This window comes from Calonectris borealis, chromosome 2 (genome assembly GCF_964195595.1).
Source record: "Calonectris borealis chromosome 2, bCalBor7.hap1.2, whole genome shotgun sequence".
NCBI lineage: Eukaryota > Metazoa > Chordata > Aves > Procellariiformes > Procellariidae > Calonectris > Calonectris borealis.
Window position 1 is genome coordinate 167831189 of NC_134313.1, and position 15160 is coordinate 167846348.

Here is a 15160-nt window from a genome sequence, read left to right on the forward strand (position 1 = left end):
AAAATCCTCAACCTCTTTCTCTACAAGCAGTAAAAGAATAGTGAAATGGAGATATTTTTGTAAAATTATTTGGGGAGAACACAGATACTAATGAAGGGGAGCAAATAAGCAGCTAGGTAGATGGGAAGATTGTAGAGGTAGGAATCAGTCTGGGGGAGCTGGGAGAATTACACAGAAAACTACATTAAATGATGTTCCAGTGTCTGAACTCACTCATGTTCAGGTTTCTTGACAGCATTTGCTTTTGAATGTTTTCTGGATGCGATGTTGGCACTGTTGAGATTTATGCCGTATCAGCCAGAGAGACTGAAGCTGTTGTTTATCCAGGGAGAGCACAGGCAGCTCGAGGAGGAGACCTCAAGTCTCCCGAACCTGACCTGCCTCTCAGAACTGGCTGACTTTATTTCTAGTCTCAGCAGCTGCTGGTAATAATCTGTATACATTGTGTTCATTTAAAGTCCCATATACTAGTTCACGTGAAATACGGGTGTCAGGGCCTAAAGAAGCTATACGTACAGGAATATACCCTGCCCCTTTAAGCAATTTACCACATAATGGATTAATGGTTTGCTTATATTTCTATCACGCTGGGGCAGTCATTAACAAATTCCGTTTACTGCCTGAATAGCAGATGGCTCCATGCCAGGGATGGAAACACCCCTAAAGCTTTACGGCAGGATGGGGGAAAGCTCAGTAATCCTTTAGGAAGTGTGTTAACGGTTCAGGTATTAATTGGGTTATGGGTCACAGGAAATCCCTGGGGAAAGGGAAGCGTGAATGAAGAGAACCGCCGCGAGCATTTGGATGTGTGAGGTTACAAATATCCCTATAACCTGTCTGAGGATACGTGTGTCCCCACATCAATGCTCCTTTTCAGCAAAAGCAAGTCCTATGACAAAAGATTTGCTTGAGACATGAATTGCAGCTATGGGACAGCTGTGTAAGCGTCCTAAGAGTTTGTCAGGGAGCAAAAGAGAGGAAAATTTATTGGAGCCAGCTCAGCATATGGGTGGCTATAATCCGGTTTTATTTTACTTCTGTGCCCCTGCCTCTATGAAGTTATTAATGACATTGTCAGTATCTAAGAATACTAAATATAATCTCTCTTTACTTTTACCTAACGTTCATGTTTTGTGAAAGAGTGATTTCAAAAGACCCGGCTTTCCATTTCTATGGGCAGGACCGCTCACGCGCTGGACCCTGGGGCAGCCGAAGGGTGACAGATTGTTTCTCGAGTACCCTCACAGGCTCTGTCAGTAGCTCTAATGCACGGTGCCAAATGGGAGAGCCACTGTCGGAGGCAGGCACTAGGGATAGCCTGCCTGCCTAAGCCCCCAAATCTCCTGCTGCACTTGGAACATTCCTCTCTGTGTCCTTCAGTTCCCAGTTTACCCCGTCCTGTCAAAATAGGAACCATTCGCTGCTTCCAAGGCTCTATAAAAGCCCAGAGTTTTAGTGGTTTTGGCAGTGTGGACAGGAGCTTCTTGCTAGCCACGCACAGATCTTCAACATCTTGGCATTCAACGTGTGGCAGAATGTCAGGTGTTACTGACATGGCGTGGATTTTGATCAGCAGCCTAGAGCTGACAGATTTTACTCTTTATTACTTATCCCCAAGCCATTTACTTCCCTTTAACACCCTAAACTCCGCACTCAAATGCTGACATGGGTATTTTTTAATTAAGCACCTTTTCACTGTTTAGGTTTGCTTAACTGCCTGTCGGCTTTTCACTTTTAACTTCTTGTTTGCTCAGCAGTGAGGCTTTTCATAATTAAAGCCCTTTTTCAGTTATTCTGGTCTGCAATATTTATTTTTCAGAAAAAATACCAAATAAATGGTTTTGCATGACTGAATGATTGAAGGAAGCACTTCAGACGCTCATCTGTTCTTCAGTAACACAAGTTTTTAAATTTAACTGTAGAATTTTCTGGCTCTTTTATCCACCATCTCTCAATGTTCAAAACGTCAATGACCCTCATGAATAGCTCTGAGTCACTTCTTCTCCTGGTGTCAACACTTCGCATCCGTTCGCACCAGACGAGAATCTGTGCAGAGCAGCTACAGAGCGAGATCTCGAATAAGCAGCCATGAATTTGTCTCACAGAAGTATTTTGAGCACCACCCCCCAACCGAATCGCCCCAGATAATGAAAAGCTATGTTAGAAAATTCCTTCTCCTCCTTATCTAACTAATGTGCATGCAAATCACAAATTAGGTAAGAAAATATTCAGCACACAAAGAGCAGACCAGAGGTTTTTCAGACACTAGGCCCTGTATAGTATTGCAGTTGACAAATAAAATGTAACTGAAATGGCGACATCTAAAATAGCATGAGAAAGAACTGACCAACAACTTGCTGCTCATAAAAAAGAAGCTTGTTTTCGATTTCAGACTCAGATTCCATGTACGGAATTTGCAAAAAGATAAGGAAAAGCCTCACTAAATACCTAATCAAAAGCTGGTTAGTTTGAGCTTTCATGGCCACATGTAGACTAATAATTATTAGGGCAACCAAAGACATTTTGGAAAATAAAGACTGTGTCCTGATTTAAGCAGTTTTACCCTGATGTGCACGTAGGTTGCATAAATCTTCAGCAGTGGCTTTTGCACCCTCCTACTTTTCAAACTCCGGTAGCCAAGCACGCTCTATCTCAGAAAAGAATGCAAGTTTTAGCCAAGATTTGTCAACATGAATTTTTGGGCATGAAATGTGCCACTAAGAAATCTCTGAAGTTGATTTTAGGTAGAATAAAATTGGGTCAGCTGATCTCGGTGCATGCAAAAGTTGTCTTTAGGATTGGAACATAGGTGGGAAAATTTTAGCCTATAAAAGGGGGCGTTTCACAAATTTATGGCTTATCAAAACTAGTATTGTACAGAAGCAATTATTCCTGACTATACCGCTTTGCCAGGCAGACCTTAATCCCCCTCAAACAGCCTACATCCATAGTCACTGAAATCAATGGGGACTTTGTCACTGGTTTCAATGGGCACAGGATGTTACCAGAGCAGCATCTGCAACAGTTCCCAGAGAGGAACACTAGGAAAAATCTTCATTTTTGCTCATGTTTCAAAAGACTGGCCTCAGATGTGCTTTGGAAACTTTTTTTTTGGGGTATGTCTTTCTTCCACCAAGCTGCATATTTATCAGTTCTAGTCCTAGAGATGATCTTAAGAGCTTATCTCCCCGGGGATCAGAACTTCTTTCTAATTTGCTACTTTCCTAAAATAATTAGGACTTGAAATTACCTTTTTTTTTAAATGAAGAGCAAGTAGCACATTTTCATGTCTTTTTTGAGACTTTTCCTTATTTATTTGCTCATCTGCCTTTAGCAAGTTCATGTTCTGAAAACAGAGAAGGCAGAGACTGCAGGTAAAAGGGAATTATTAGTTTATTTCACCTCAGGAGAAAAAAAAATCCCAAAACCCATAAAAAACCCAAACATATGATATTTATTGTTTGGGAAGATTAAGGAAACCAAGGAGATGTGTTTTCAAATTTTAATTTTGGAAAGGAATTCCTATGGACTTACTGTAACGCAATTTCTCAGTAGCTTTGTTTCTCGGTTTACTGTTTTAAAGTGAGGCAAATAATACCCTTCTACTTTATAAGAGCATTTCACAGCTAAATAATTGAGGGCCAGACTGTGCTACGTTTTTTCCACATTGAGTGATAGCTTACCATGCAAATATCCCCAAAGGACCAGCAAACCTATGTGACAACTCCAAAGACAGCCTTCCTTAGGGACTATATCTATGTTATTAGACATAATAAAGAGTGGCAGAATCTGGCTTGTTAAAACTTCATGAGATGCTCAAATACTATAGTGACAGCAGCCATTAAAGCTATAGTTAAATTACATCTAAAACAATCCCATTTTGCATTCCTAACTTCTAAAATGTCCTTTGATTTCAGTATTGCTATTCTTTATTCTCAGCACTTTTTTTTTTTAATCTCAGACCTCTGAATTTCTCCTCAGACAAGGACATAACCGCAGATACTGCTGCCAGGTAAAATTACTGCAGTGAGTTCTGGTTTGTACAACTTTTGGAAAGCATTCGGAAACGGTTTGCTTCTTGGGTGATGAGGACTGAATAAGAGTGTCCTCACTACTTAGAAAGCGACAAAACTTCTTTCTGGAATTAATAAAAGACATTTTTTTGCACCAAGTGGTGAGGCTGTGGTTTAGCTGGAGACAATGTAAGGGCTGTAGGGGTGGCACAGCGTATGCAGGGTGCACACCATGCTAGAGGTACTGCCTTCCTCTGCCTTCGCAGAAAACCCGTCTCTGTAAGGATGAGAACAAAGTTACTGTTACAGGAGTAATTACATAAATTAAATGAATATGAGGGGCTACTCGAAAAGCTGTTTTAAGCTGCTGGACATCCTCGGCGTGAAGTAACTTGGCCTAAAGGATGTAGTAGGCTGAGGATTTATGTATTTAATACTCCTTCCTGAACAGTTTGACACTTCAACTACTAAAGTTACCACTTCCACGCTCTGGGATGGTCCAATATCCCAAACTCAGAAAAAATAACCTATAGCCTGCTGCAATAATTTAAATTTCTTTGATTTAAATTTTCTTGGGCTCCTAAGCCACGGCTGGGCAAGTTTACGCAGGGCTGAGGCTCAGCAAGGGCCGGGACATCCCAGCCTGGCCCCGGAGCGGCCTTGTTTTCACGCCGAAGGCGAACCAGAGCGGTTCCTACCACAGCCCCGGCGAACGCGTTTGCGACAAACATTTTCCCACACAAAATCTTCTGAGGTTTCTTTGTGCTTGCAAAAATATTTTCCCTTCAGAGGGAGGTATCTCTGCAAAACCGCTCAGGCTTCTCAAATTAAAGGGGTGAAGCGGGGGGTCGCGCAGCTCCACAGCCCTGCACGGGCATGATGGCTCGGGGTCGGAGCGGTGAGGGGGGATACCCCCCCTACGGGGGCTCAGGATGTTATTTACGCTGTAAAGCACCTTCCTCCGCCCCGTGCCTGTCCCCCCGCCACGGCAAGGGGTCGGGGGAGCTCCGTCCCGCCGCGCTCATGAGGGAGCGGAGCTCCCGGCCCTGAGGCGAGGCACCCGCGCCCGCCGCCCCCCGCCTCCTCGTCCCCTCACAGAGGCGCGCGGGCGGCGGGAAAGCGTGGCGGGGGCGGGGAGGGGCGGGGCGCGGCGGGGGAGGCGGGGCCACGCCGCGCCGCGCCGTGCCGGGGCGGGGCGGTCGGTCGGGCCATTGAGTCCGTCGGTTAATGGCGTTCGGGGCCGGCGGCTCCGGCGGGGGGGGTGGGTAGGGGGGGGCTGAGGGGGAAGCGGCGCGGCGCGGCGAGGCGAGGGAACAAAGCGCCGGAGCTGCCAGGTAAGGCCGCGGCCGCCCCCTGCCCGGGGCAGCGCTGGCGGGGCTCACCCTCCTTCCCCCCCCTCCCCCCCCATCGGCTGTTTGTGAGAGGAACAAATTCTCCTCAGGGTGAATTCCCGCCGCCGGCCCCTCCCGGAGCCCCGCCGCCGGCCCTCACGCCCCCGCGGCCCCTCCGCCGGGGGTTGGGGCGGGGGGAAGGTGTCGAGTCGAGTTTCTGGCAGCGCCGCGGCGGTGTGATTTCACCCCTCGGGTGGGGAGGGAGGGAGGAGCGGGGCGGCGGGGGCCGAGGGGCGGGAGCCGGCGGTGCGCGGCGGCTGCTTCCAGGGCGCCTCTGCTTTGTGTCCAGGTGGCGAGGACGAGGGGCCGCGGGGCTGCCCGCCGCCATGGGGGTGCAGGACCGGCCCCAGTGCTTCTTCGAGATAGAGATCAACCGGGAACCAGGTAAGGCTCGCGTCTCTGACACAAGCATTCCTCTCAACTCTTGTCTGTGTGGTTTTTGGGTTTTTTTTTTTTTTAACCACATGTTTGCCTTAATAATTGACTCAAGCCGTTAGCAATGAGTTTGGCCATTGATGTGTTATTTCTGAGTTAGTTTTTAGTAACTTTTGACGTTTACCGGGGTGCTGGCTGTTTTTTATTCTTCTTTGAAACTGATTTTTATTTGCATACGTAGGTTCGGTAAGGTTAACACACACTATTCTGAAGGTAAAAAGCATTGTGCATTAGAAGTGCTCTCTGGTTATGTATTATACATTTACAGTTGTATAAACTACGGGAAACTGGGGCAAGTTGTGAGGAAACTGGAGAGGTACTCCTAGAAGTATTTTTAATCATACAGTAATTAAAATTGGAAGGGGACCTGAGGAGATCATCTGATCTAAACCTTATCTCCTCCTACTCAGATTGAGTCTTCTGAATGTAAATAAAGAATTGACCAGGTGGCCTGTTTAAAAAAAAAAAAAAAAAAAAAAAATCCATCTCTTAACTCACGTTTTCCCTGTGGGAAGTGTAGTCGCCCGAAGGTGGTAGACTGTGAGTTTTAATCCTGGAATAGCTACTTGATTCCCTTTTCTGATTTCCCCACTCTGTAAAAATGGTCGTACAGATTTAGTTACCCATCTTTTTGAACATGAATTAATCGATGCGTATTAGTTGTCTCACATATACTCAGTGCTTTATATCGCTACTATTTATCTCTCAGAAAAATGAATAAATGTGGTGGCTTCATTATGCTTTCACTTTCATTTCTGCTTCAATGTTTCTCTGAAAGCCTTTGAAATAAGAGTTTATATCTCTGCACTTTCGAATTTCAGTTGCATTCAAATGTAACCGTAACCCATTTGGCTTGCTTTTTATTTTCACCAAAACTTGAAAAGGAAGATTCAATTCGAACTTCAGTGACCTGATAGGGCATGTCTATAAATCTGCTGCTATTGTAACTCCTATTTAAGTTATTAACAGTGCCTTTTCTGAATACTACTTTTGAAGAGAAAAATGTTCACGTAAGTGGAGCTTTAACGTTTTCTGTTGCTTTAAATTCAGATTTGCTATGGAATAAGGCTACTAAAAATGTTTTAGGTTGGGTAGGTTTCCAGTTTAGGAACGGTAGTTTGATGAGATTGATTTGTAGCAAAGACAATATATTCTTCATCTCACTTGGTTTTAACCTTTGTTAAGGTTTTTTGTTTTGACTCTTCACCTGAAGAATCTCTCCCTGCGCTGTTTTCTTCTGCTCTTTCTTCATGCACACACTCCTGCTCCCATTTCATAACACCTCTTGTTGCCTGCCTTGTCCCCTCCTCAGCCTTGTGCTCTACATCACGAGTGAAAGTGGATTACCTTGTTTTCTCTCATACCTACTTGGGTTTGATGACTGATAGCGGTGTCAGAGAGGAATTGCAGCGTTAGTGTTCTTGGTGGTGCAGAGCTTTCGTTACCTGGAGCAGACACAGGGGCTTTGGCTCTGTTCCTGGCTGTCTGTATTTATTTTCTTATTAAAGTAACAGGAATCTCACAGCTGTATATCAAATTCAGAGCCCTGCTGTTTTTATTGCACCTGACTAATGACTTGAATTTTTGCAAGGGAACGTGCCAATTTGTAAAATATTGGTATCGGTACTTGTGTGTAATCTGGTTATACTACTTTATGCTGGTGTCTGCTTATTAATTCACTATGCAACTATGTCTTGGGATTTAAGGTTATATTTAAAAAGCTTGAACGTTGCTCTTTTAGCTGTAAGATGACCTTCAAAAGCTGAGTCAAGCGTGAATGATAAAGCAGTGCTTCCAGATGACATGAAGCACTAACTCTAAGAGATGTACTCTCCTGCTGATTCTAGTGAGGTATTAATTTTAACTTTCAAACTGCCAGCCGATTTCCAAATTAACATTTTGCTTATTTTCACTTTAATACAATAAGCCGATCTGCTTGTTCATTTTTATTAGATGTAGGGAGAAAGAACTGGGGAAAAGAACAATTCTGCATTTTTTTGCTAGACAAGAAATAAGACATTGCCCTTGCCCTGTCTACACTGAAAAGCTGAACTAACATCTCTCCACAAAATGCAGCGAATAAGAGGACATGCCTCTCACAGTACTGCAGACATCTCTTTGCCTGCAGAATACAAAACTATGTCATTTTTAACAGTGTAGGTTGCTTGAAGTCCAGAAGTGTTCCCCCGTGCAGCTATCAACTCTTAGCTTTCCTCTTACAGACTTTGATTACCCAATGTTTGTCAAGATACCTATAGCAATTAAAAAATAAGAGAGGAGTGCACGGACTAGATGAGAAGGAGCGTCAAAGGAGGTGTATGTGCGTGCATTTGTGAGAGGGGAGAGAATTGCAGAGTTTGAGTTAGTTTTAAGTAGATCCCTTAGAAAATACAGGAGTGAATATTGTAGCTTTGGTTGTGCTTTCAGAAGCTTTATTTCAGCTTTTGCGCCCATATTTTAATTTTAGCTACAGAATCTTGGAATAAAACTTGATGCCTGCTTGTATGTGCCTCTTGCAGTGGCACAAACTTTGTAGGCTTTGTGTCCGTGTTTTTTAAGTCTAAATTTAGGCTGCCTTTAATAAGTTGCCTGTTAAGCATTTTTTATGAATGCACATTGTGGTTCATAATTTTTAAAGAGCAAATGAAGAATAAATCAGAAATAAGCATTTATTTTGATACTAGCACAGACAGCACCTCTCCCTTCTTTGGGTCCCCCCCTACCAATGGGTTTGGATGTATACAGCATGCACATGGGAATAAACTACTTAGTGTATTCCAAGAATTTTCGGATGGCAGCAGATGCCTATTTAAATAATTCTGTCTTTATTCTGTGATGCAAAATCTATGTGGAGCTTCAGTCTTTCAAACACCGTGATAATTAGAACAGATGTCCGACTGGGATGTCACATACATCGTCTGCTGCTGTAGCAGTTCATGTGGCCATCCAAGATTTTTTTCACATATCTCCCCTGCCCCCCTCCCCCCAACTGGCTTTATCCATCATGAAGTATGTTATATTTACTCATTTTTGCTTTGTTTCCTTCTTATTCACAGAAGAATTTTCCCGCTTCTCTCTTTTTTTTTTTTTTTTACTTTCTTTTCTCCTGTCTTCTGTTATTGTTTCACCCCTTGCTCACTTTTTCGTTCCACTTCAGTTTCTTTCCTTCCTGGGGTATGTCCCTTCCCTTTTCAGTCAGTCTGTTCCTTCATTACTTCTCTCCTTTTAGTCACTTTTGCCTAAAGTTTGGTGTTTTGGGGGATTTCAGCCGCTATGAATTTATGTGAAGTAAGCCCCACTGCAAAAGTCATTGTAGTACTGTACCTGCATTAGTAGAACCAGGGATGCCTTTTGGGGTTTTTGTTACTGTTCCTGAAGACAGAAACTGTTCTCAGCTGGCTTCCCATTAACTTTTAGCCCTTTGAAGGCAAAAAGTTTTAGATTGGCAGAAAATAGATCAGCACTTTGACTCTGTCCGTGAACCGATTGGCAATCCAGTTGAGTGCGGTACAATAGGAGCCAAGAGGGCATGCTATATGGGGAACCCCCATCGGAGGGCCTAAGGGAGATGGGATAAAGATAGGTTCAAGGGTAACTGATTTAATAAAAATCCTAATCTGCTCATTATATAGAATTCTTGTTGTCAGTGCAGAATGAAATACCCTGGAGATTTACCCTGAGGTCTAGAACAAATTGGATTAATAAATGGGAGACCAAACTGATCAGCCTCTTCTGCTAGGAGAAGACAAAGTGTAGTCTCTCACTTGCATTTCTCTGTGAAACTGAAGACAGTAAATTTTTGTTGTGTGCAGTAGTGAAATATGTTTGCTTTTGTGGAGACCACAGAAGACTGGAACGGAGGGAGCTTCAGGGAGTATTTGTGGAGGTCTGGGCTTAGTAGAGAGCTGGAGGAAGAAGTTTATGGAGACTTTCCTTGCAAAGAGTGTAAGGTGGGGTAAGGAAGCATTAACAAAGTGTTAACCTGTCAAGACTATAGATCCCTGCTCAGGGGAACTGGGTCATACATTGTTTTAACTGATTTTTTTAAATAAAACCTGTTCTTTTTCCCCAGTAAGCTTTTATTTTTCTGAAAACTGTAGCCACATTTCCACTTTAAAGCAGAGTTTTAAAATTTATGTGACTTAGTATTCACAAATTTAGGGAGAAATAAATTAATAAAATTAAAATACAGTCATTTTAGTGAACTGTTATTTAAACTTGTATGCAAATCTATATAAGCCTTTGGACCCCTGGCAGACTTTCTGGTCTCGGTCTGTAGGGATGTGCATCACTGTCTTAATGGTTGTAATCCCTGCTTTCTCCTTCAGCAGGATATTCTTGTTGATACACTGGGAAAAGTGCTGCAGTGGCTTCTTACTTGGTTTGCCCTAAGAAATCAGGAAAAGACAAAACCAATATATTTAAATTTAATTTTGAATAACTAGGTTTTATTTTGAGAGTGTCTATCTGAAATTGACACCTTTATAGGCCTAAAGGTAACATAATCTGGCAAAACAGTTTGTATTACATGGAAAATACATTCAAGCAGTATGTGTTTGGCTCCCAAGGTTGTTTCTAAAAAGTTAAGCAGCTAAATTGGAGGAAATCACTGGATAAACATTTGAAATCAATGATCATTGTAATAAACTTTGCTAGCAGGAGCCCTTATTACAATACAGCATGGATATTCCTACCCTGCATTTTTACCACTTAGTTTGAATCAAGTACTAGTTCTTCCTCAGCTGAAAAGTTGATCAGGGGTTCAAAAACAAAACAAAAGAAAAAAGTTTTAATCTTTCAATTTGAAAATAGTGTTCTGAAATTGAATTATTTCTTGTCATTATGCCTTCTGGTTTCTGTAATTGGTGTAGCTCATTAGCTATAGATGGCATTTTATGAAATCAAACTTCAAAACATCTTAGGCTTTATATATGCATCACTTACTGTATGTAATTACCAGTAACTTATATACTACTTTCGTCACTTACTCTAATTTCTATCAAAAAATATCTTTAAAAAATAAGCTAAAAGCCTGCTAACAAAGAATACTTTATCAAGAATACAAATAATAGGCAAATGTTAAGTTATGGTTGGATAAATTTCTATGGTGTTGACTAATACAAAAAGTACAGTAATGTACTGTAAAATCTACACTGTGGTACAGATGAACATGTCTTCAGAGCTATGACCAGGTGAGAACCAGTCTTCTGTTGAGAACGACACTGAGATTAAAATTATAGAAATGTCCTGCCTGCTGGTGCATTACAATAAAGATTTTAATAGTTTGTATAACTTCCTTGTGGTACTAGGAGATTTGCATCTCAAGTTAGGTGAGAGTTGCATCGTTAGAAATGGATTTTTTTTTTCGCTTAGTTTAGAAGCGAGGTATCTCTGCAGGCTCATTTCTTGGCTAAAGCCGACTGAGCAGTCTGGGTAGGTTTGTGAGCAGACTTCTCCTACTTGAATAACTCTTCTTAGCAATTTTTTGTTTGTTTGTTTTAATTTATTATTCAAGTCTTATGGTTAGTCACAGAAAGCTTGTTCCCTAATCAGATAACTTAACCTTTGTATCGGGGAAATGAAGTGGAAGAAAGTATTGGAAATTTTCTCAATACAGTGAAGGTGGATCATTTCAGAGAAGAGGTGTCTAAATCTGAGGAAATCAGTAGCATCTCAAATGCTTTTTTATCTGTGTTATGTCAGCATATACCGCAGCTCCAAGTTTAAAATGAGAAATGAGATGTTTCCTTTTTTTTTTTTTTTTTGAGGGAAGAGGTAAGAGAAAGTTTCATAGGCTCTAAGCATACTTTTTACACAGTTTTTTTTTTTTTATTAACAGCTGTTATTTCATACGTATTTGTCCAATCAAGGTGTGAAAATGTGTTTGATCTTTCTCTGGCACACTTAATTGACTGTTTGTCAGTGGAAAATAGAACCTTTCAGTGATAATGGTATTCATGCAGTTTAGGTAAAATAATAGTAACCCACCAGATGGATACACAGTATATGGTTTGTGTGTTATAAGCACACTGCAACGTTTTATATAGCTGGATATAACAGGGTAAGCAGTACTTTAGGTTCTATGGAGGAGAGAGGTCCTTATCTTTATAACTGGATATAACTGGATATAACTGTAGTCTTTTGATGCTGGATATGTGCATTACAGTTTGTAGGAGTTGAAAGGCATGAGAAGCTAGCAGACGACATTATTGACGAAGCACCAGTGAAAGATACTGTTGAAATCGTGATAGCTTAGTTATGAATGTCTTTTTCCATGTTCTCCCTTGACATCTTCAAGAGCTTAAGATGACGTTCTTCCACCAGAAAACAGAAGTGGTGGTGTCTGCTGCTAAAGGTGCTAAATTTGGTGGGGCTTGTATGTAGGACAGGGACTTGCAACCAGAAGGCTTCTGCAATTTATGCCTGTGGGCAAAAGTCCCTTCTGGAGCCCCTAGGCAGTAACACCTATTAGTTATTTGGCAGCTGGTCTTTATTTCTCTACTCATAGTAGAATGGAGATAGTGACAACTTTTTCTCTGAAAGGCATCATGTTATTTCACATAGCGAATGCAAGAGGAAATCTGTATGTGGCTTTGTAAAGCATTTAGTCAATGTTCAGTTCGGCGCTTTTGCAAGCAGAGGAATGGGACTTCTGCTCTGCTGAATTGCTGTGCTTATAATGAAAATTGATAACTCTTTTACGAAACTGTCCTCTCTATTGTGTTCTGTGTATGACTCTTCAATCCATGTAGCTTGTAATGATTTCTTCACTTCCAAATAGCTATGTCTTTTCATAGTGGTAGTTACAGCTACCACTGTTTAATATGGAGTCTTTGAATATTTGCTATTTCTTCATTCTTTGGAGACTGTCCCTACCCATTTTCTTTAGATTTTCTTGCTGTAATGATGAATGCTCAGAGAACGTTCTTACTGCAGTTAATGAAATGCAGACATTTCAACAGCTGAAGGCATCTTCAATTTTTATCTAAAAGTACAAAATACAGGAGGTCTCTGTGTTATTTTTTTTTCTCCCTTTTTTGACCCAACAATTCACCTTGCTGGCAATTGTGTATGTTTGGACAAAGCCCTAAAACTGAGCGCAATTTCTTAGGAGCCTCTCAGAATTTTTCTTGGTGACGAAGTATTGCATAAAATGCATTTGAACTTCAATTTTTTTTTTTTCCTTTAAGGGAAGGAAAAGAGAAGTAATTTCTGGAGTAGTTAGTTTTTAAAATTCTATTTGAAGTCTTACCAATGTACACCACTAGAGGGTAGTGCTCATTGACAGATTATTACTGGTCTCCTTGTAGTGCTGGCCAACAGTGTGGCTTTTATGGCTTATTTCACAACCTATAGAGATAACAACTTTTTCTTTGCTAATTTTGTATTTTTTTTAAAGATTTCATATATTTGGGAGGTTTTTTTGGTTTTTTTTCTTTAGTAATATACATCCCAGTATCTTGGAAAATAAAATAGAAAATGTGAATCAGTTCTAAAATAGTTTTTCTTTATATTAAACCACTCTTCAGCAGTATTTTAATAGTTTTCCAAGGTACATAGCATAACTACCATCAATAGCATGGGGGCAGCTGTACTGAGGGTGAGAATGACTCTGTTCACTTTGCATAGAGAGAAACAACTATTTGGCTCATAGTACCTGGCAAGTGGAGCATTAATCTTGAAATTGCCAGTATTGTTCGGCCCACCTTTCATCTTTCCTATTCAATTCATCTTTTTTTTTTAACTAAATGATTTTAGGCCAAGAGTGCCAATGCGTCTATAATCCTTAACATAGTATGGGACTAAGTCAGTTGGACTTTTTAGGTAATGATCACAGGGAAACCTGTGGAAGTGTAATTATTAACATATTTGTATAAACATAGTACTTGGGGGGTGGGGGGAGAATTACTCCAGCTCTCTGAGGACCTGTATTTATGGCAAATCTTTTTCTTTTTCAAAACAGAAAAGAATTGACAGAATAAACTATTTTAGTAAATCAGGTTCAAATCAAAATGGAATCATTAGGATTTTTAATAAATTAGATGTAATGATATTACTTAATCTTCATTTTTTGACAATTATGGTATTGTTCTTTCCTGCTGCTTGTTTTAATATATGCATATTTGAGATGTTTTCTTATTCTGCTTGATAAAATAATTTTTTCTCAGAAAATTATATTTTCAAAACATGCTGATTTATATGCATATTTTCTTATATCATTATAAAGAATTATAAAACTCTTAATTTTTTTTTTCTTCTAGTTGGTCGAATTATGTTTCAACTCTTCTCAGACATATGTCCGAAGACTTGCAAAAACTTCCTTTGCTTGTGCTCGGGTAAGTAGCATGCTTATATTTAAGATTTTTAATGTTTCTTACAATTATTATTTGTTTGTACAAGTATAAACCACAGCATAATAATAGTGCTGATCATTTTTTCTGGTAAAAACGAAGCTGAGACTTGTTAGCGCTGAGGAGGATTTGAATAATGCATAGCAGGAAATAGTGTGGTATTCTGTAACTGACTGAGTTAAAGTAGTGGAGAAAATACATGATTCCAGAATGCAAAATTGAATTTATGGAACAAAAACATTCCCCACACACCCCCCCCAAAAGTGGGGCTCCTGTAGGTAGAAGTGATTGACAAGGCTGAGACTATGGTGGAATTATTGATAACTCAAGTTACACAAATGTGGTAAAGGCAAGCAATTCTTTAGGATTTATCAGTGCTTTAGGATTTATCAGGAGAGACCTTAAGTATTAATGTCACTGCACACTATAATGGTGACATTTGACTTGGGGCACTACATAAAACTTTGAATATATATCAATTTTTTCTTATATAAGATGTTGATTATATATAATAAAATTTTGAGTGTATTTCAAGTTCATAGAAGGACTACACAGGGATCAGAGGACAGGAGCATCTATTAAATCTGAGAAAACTTTTTCATTTTTAGCTAAATGAAGGACTAAAAGAGAATATGATGGTCCCTTAGAAATCCTGGGATTGTTTGCTGGGAGAGAGGAGAGAAGAAGATATCCTCAAAATCAAAGGGACAGCATTGGCAAAAGAATGTCTGGGTATAATGTAGCACGCTCCAACCCATTTTTTTTAAGCAGGGCTTAACTTTTTAAAAATGGTGTCTAATGATTGGAAGAGTAAGGGTTTGGTGAGTTTTTTTTGGTCTGCACAGTTCCTCAGGGATTTTTCCGCTTTAAGTTGAAGATTAATCTTGATTGGGTTATTATAGGAATTGGTGTGTGTTACTTATGCGGAAAAATGCATTCTGTGTCTCTTGGTGATCTCCTGATCTTGTAT

General features: G+C 40.5%; 1 protein-coding gene across 14 annotated transcripts in view; it reads left to right on the top strand.

The window, feature by feature from the left end:
- The first annotated feature begins 5299 nt into the window (after positions 1 to 5299).
- NKTR (natural killer cell triggering receptor) overlaps positions 5300 to 15160 on the top strand; it is a 41889-nt gene continuing 32028 nt past the window's right edge. For 10 of the 14 annotated variants that reach the window (XM_075144320.1, XM_075144321.1, XM_075144322.1 and 7 more), the window contains exons 1-3: positions 5306 to 5347; positions 5694 to 5788; positions 14101 to 14175. In XM_075144320.1, the coding sequence (XP_075000421.1) occupies positions 5731 to 5788; positions 14101 to 14175 (133 nt within the window). In that variant the 5' untranslated portion in view covers positions 5306 to 5347; positions 5694 to 5730. Of the gene's footprint in view, positions 5348 to 5623; positions 5789 to 14100; positions 14176 to 15160 lie in introns of those variants that run through there. The other 4 variants (XM_075144309.1, XM_075144311.1, XM_075144323.1 and 1 more) reach the window with 3 other exon arrangements.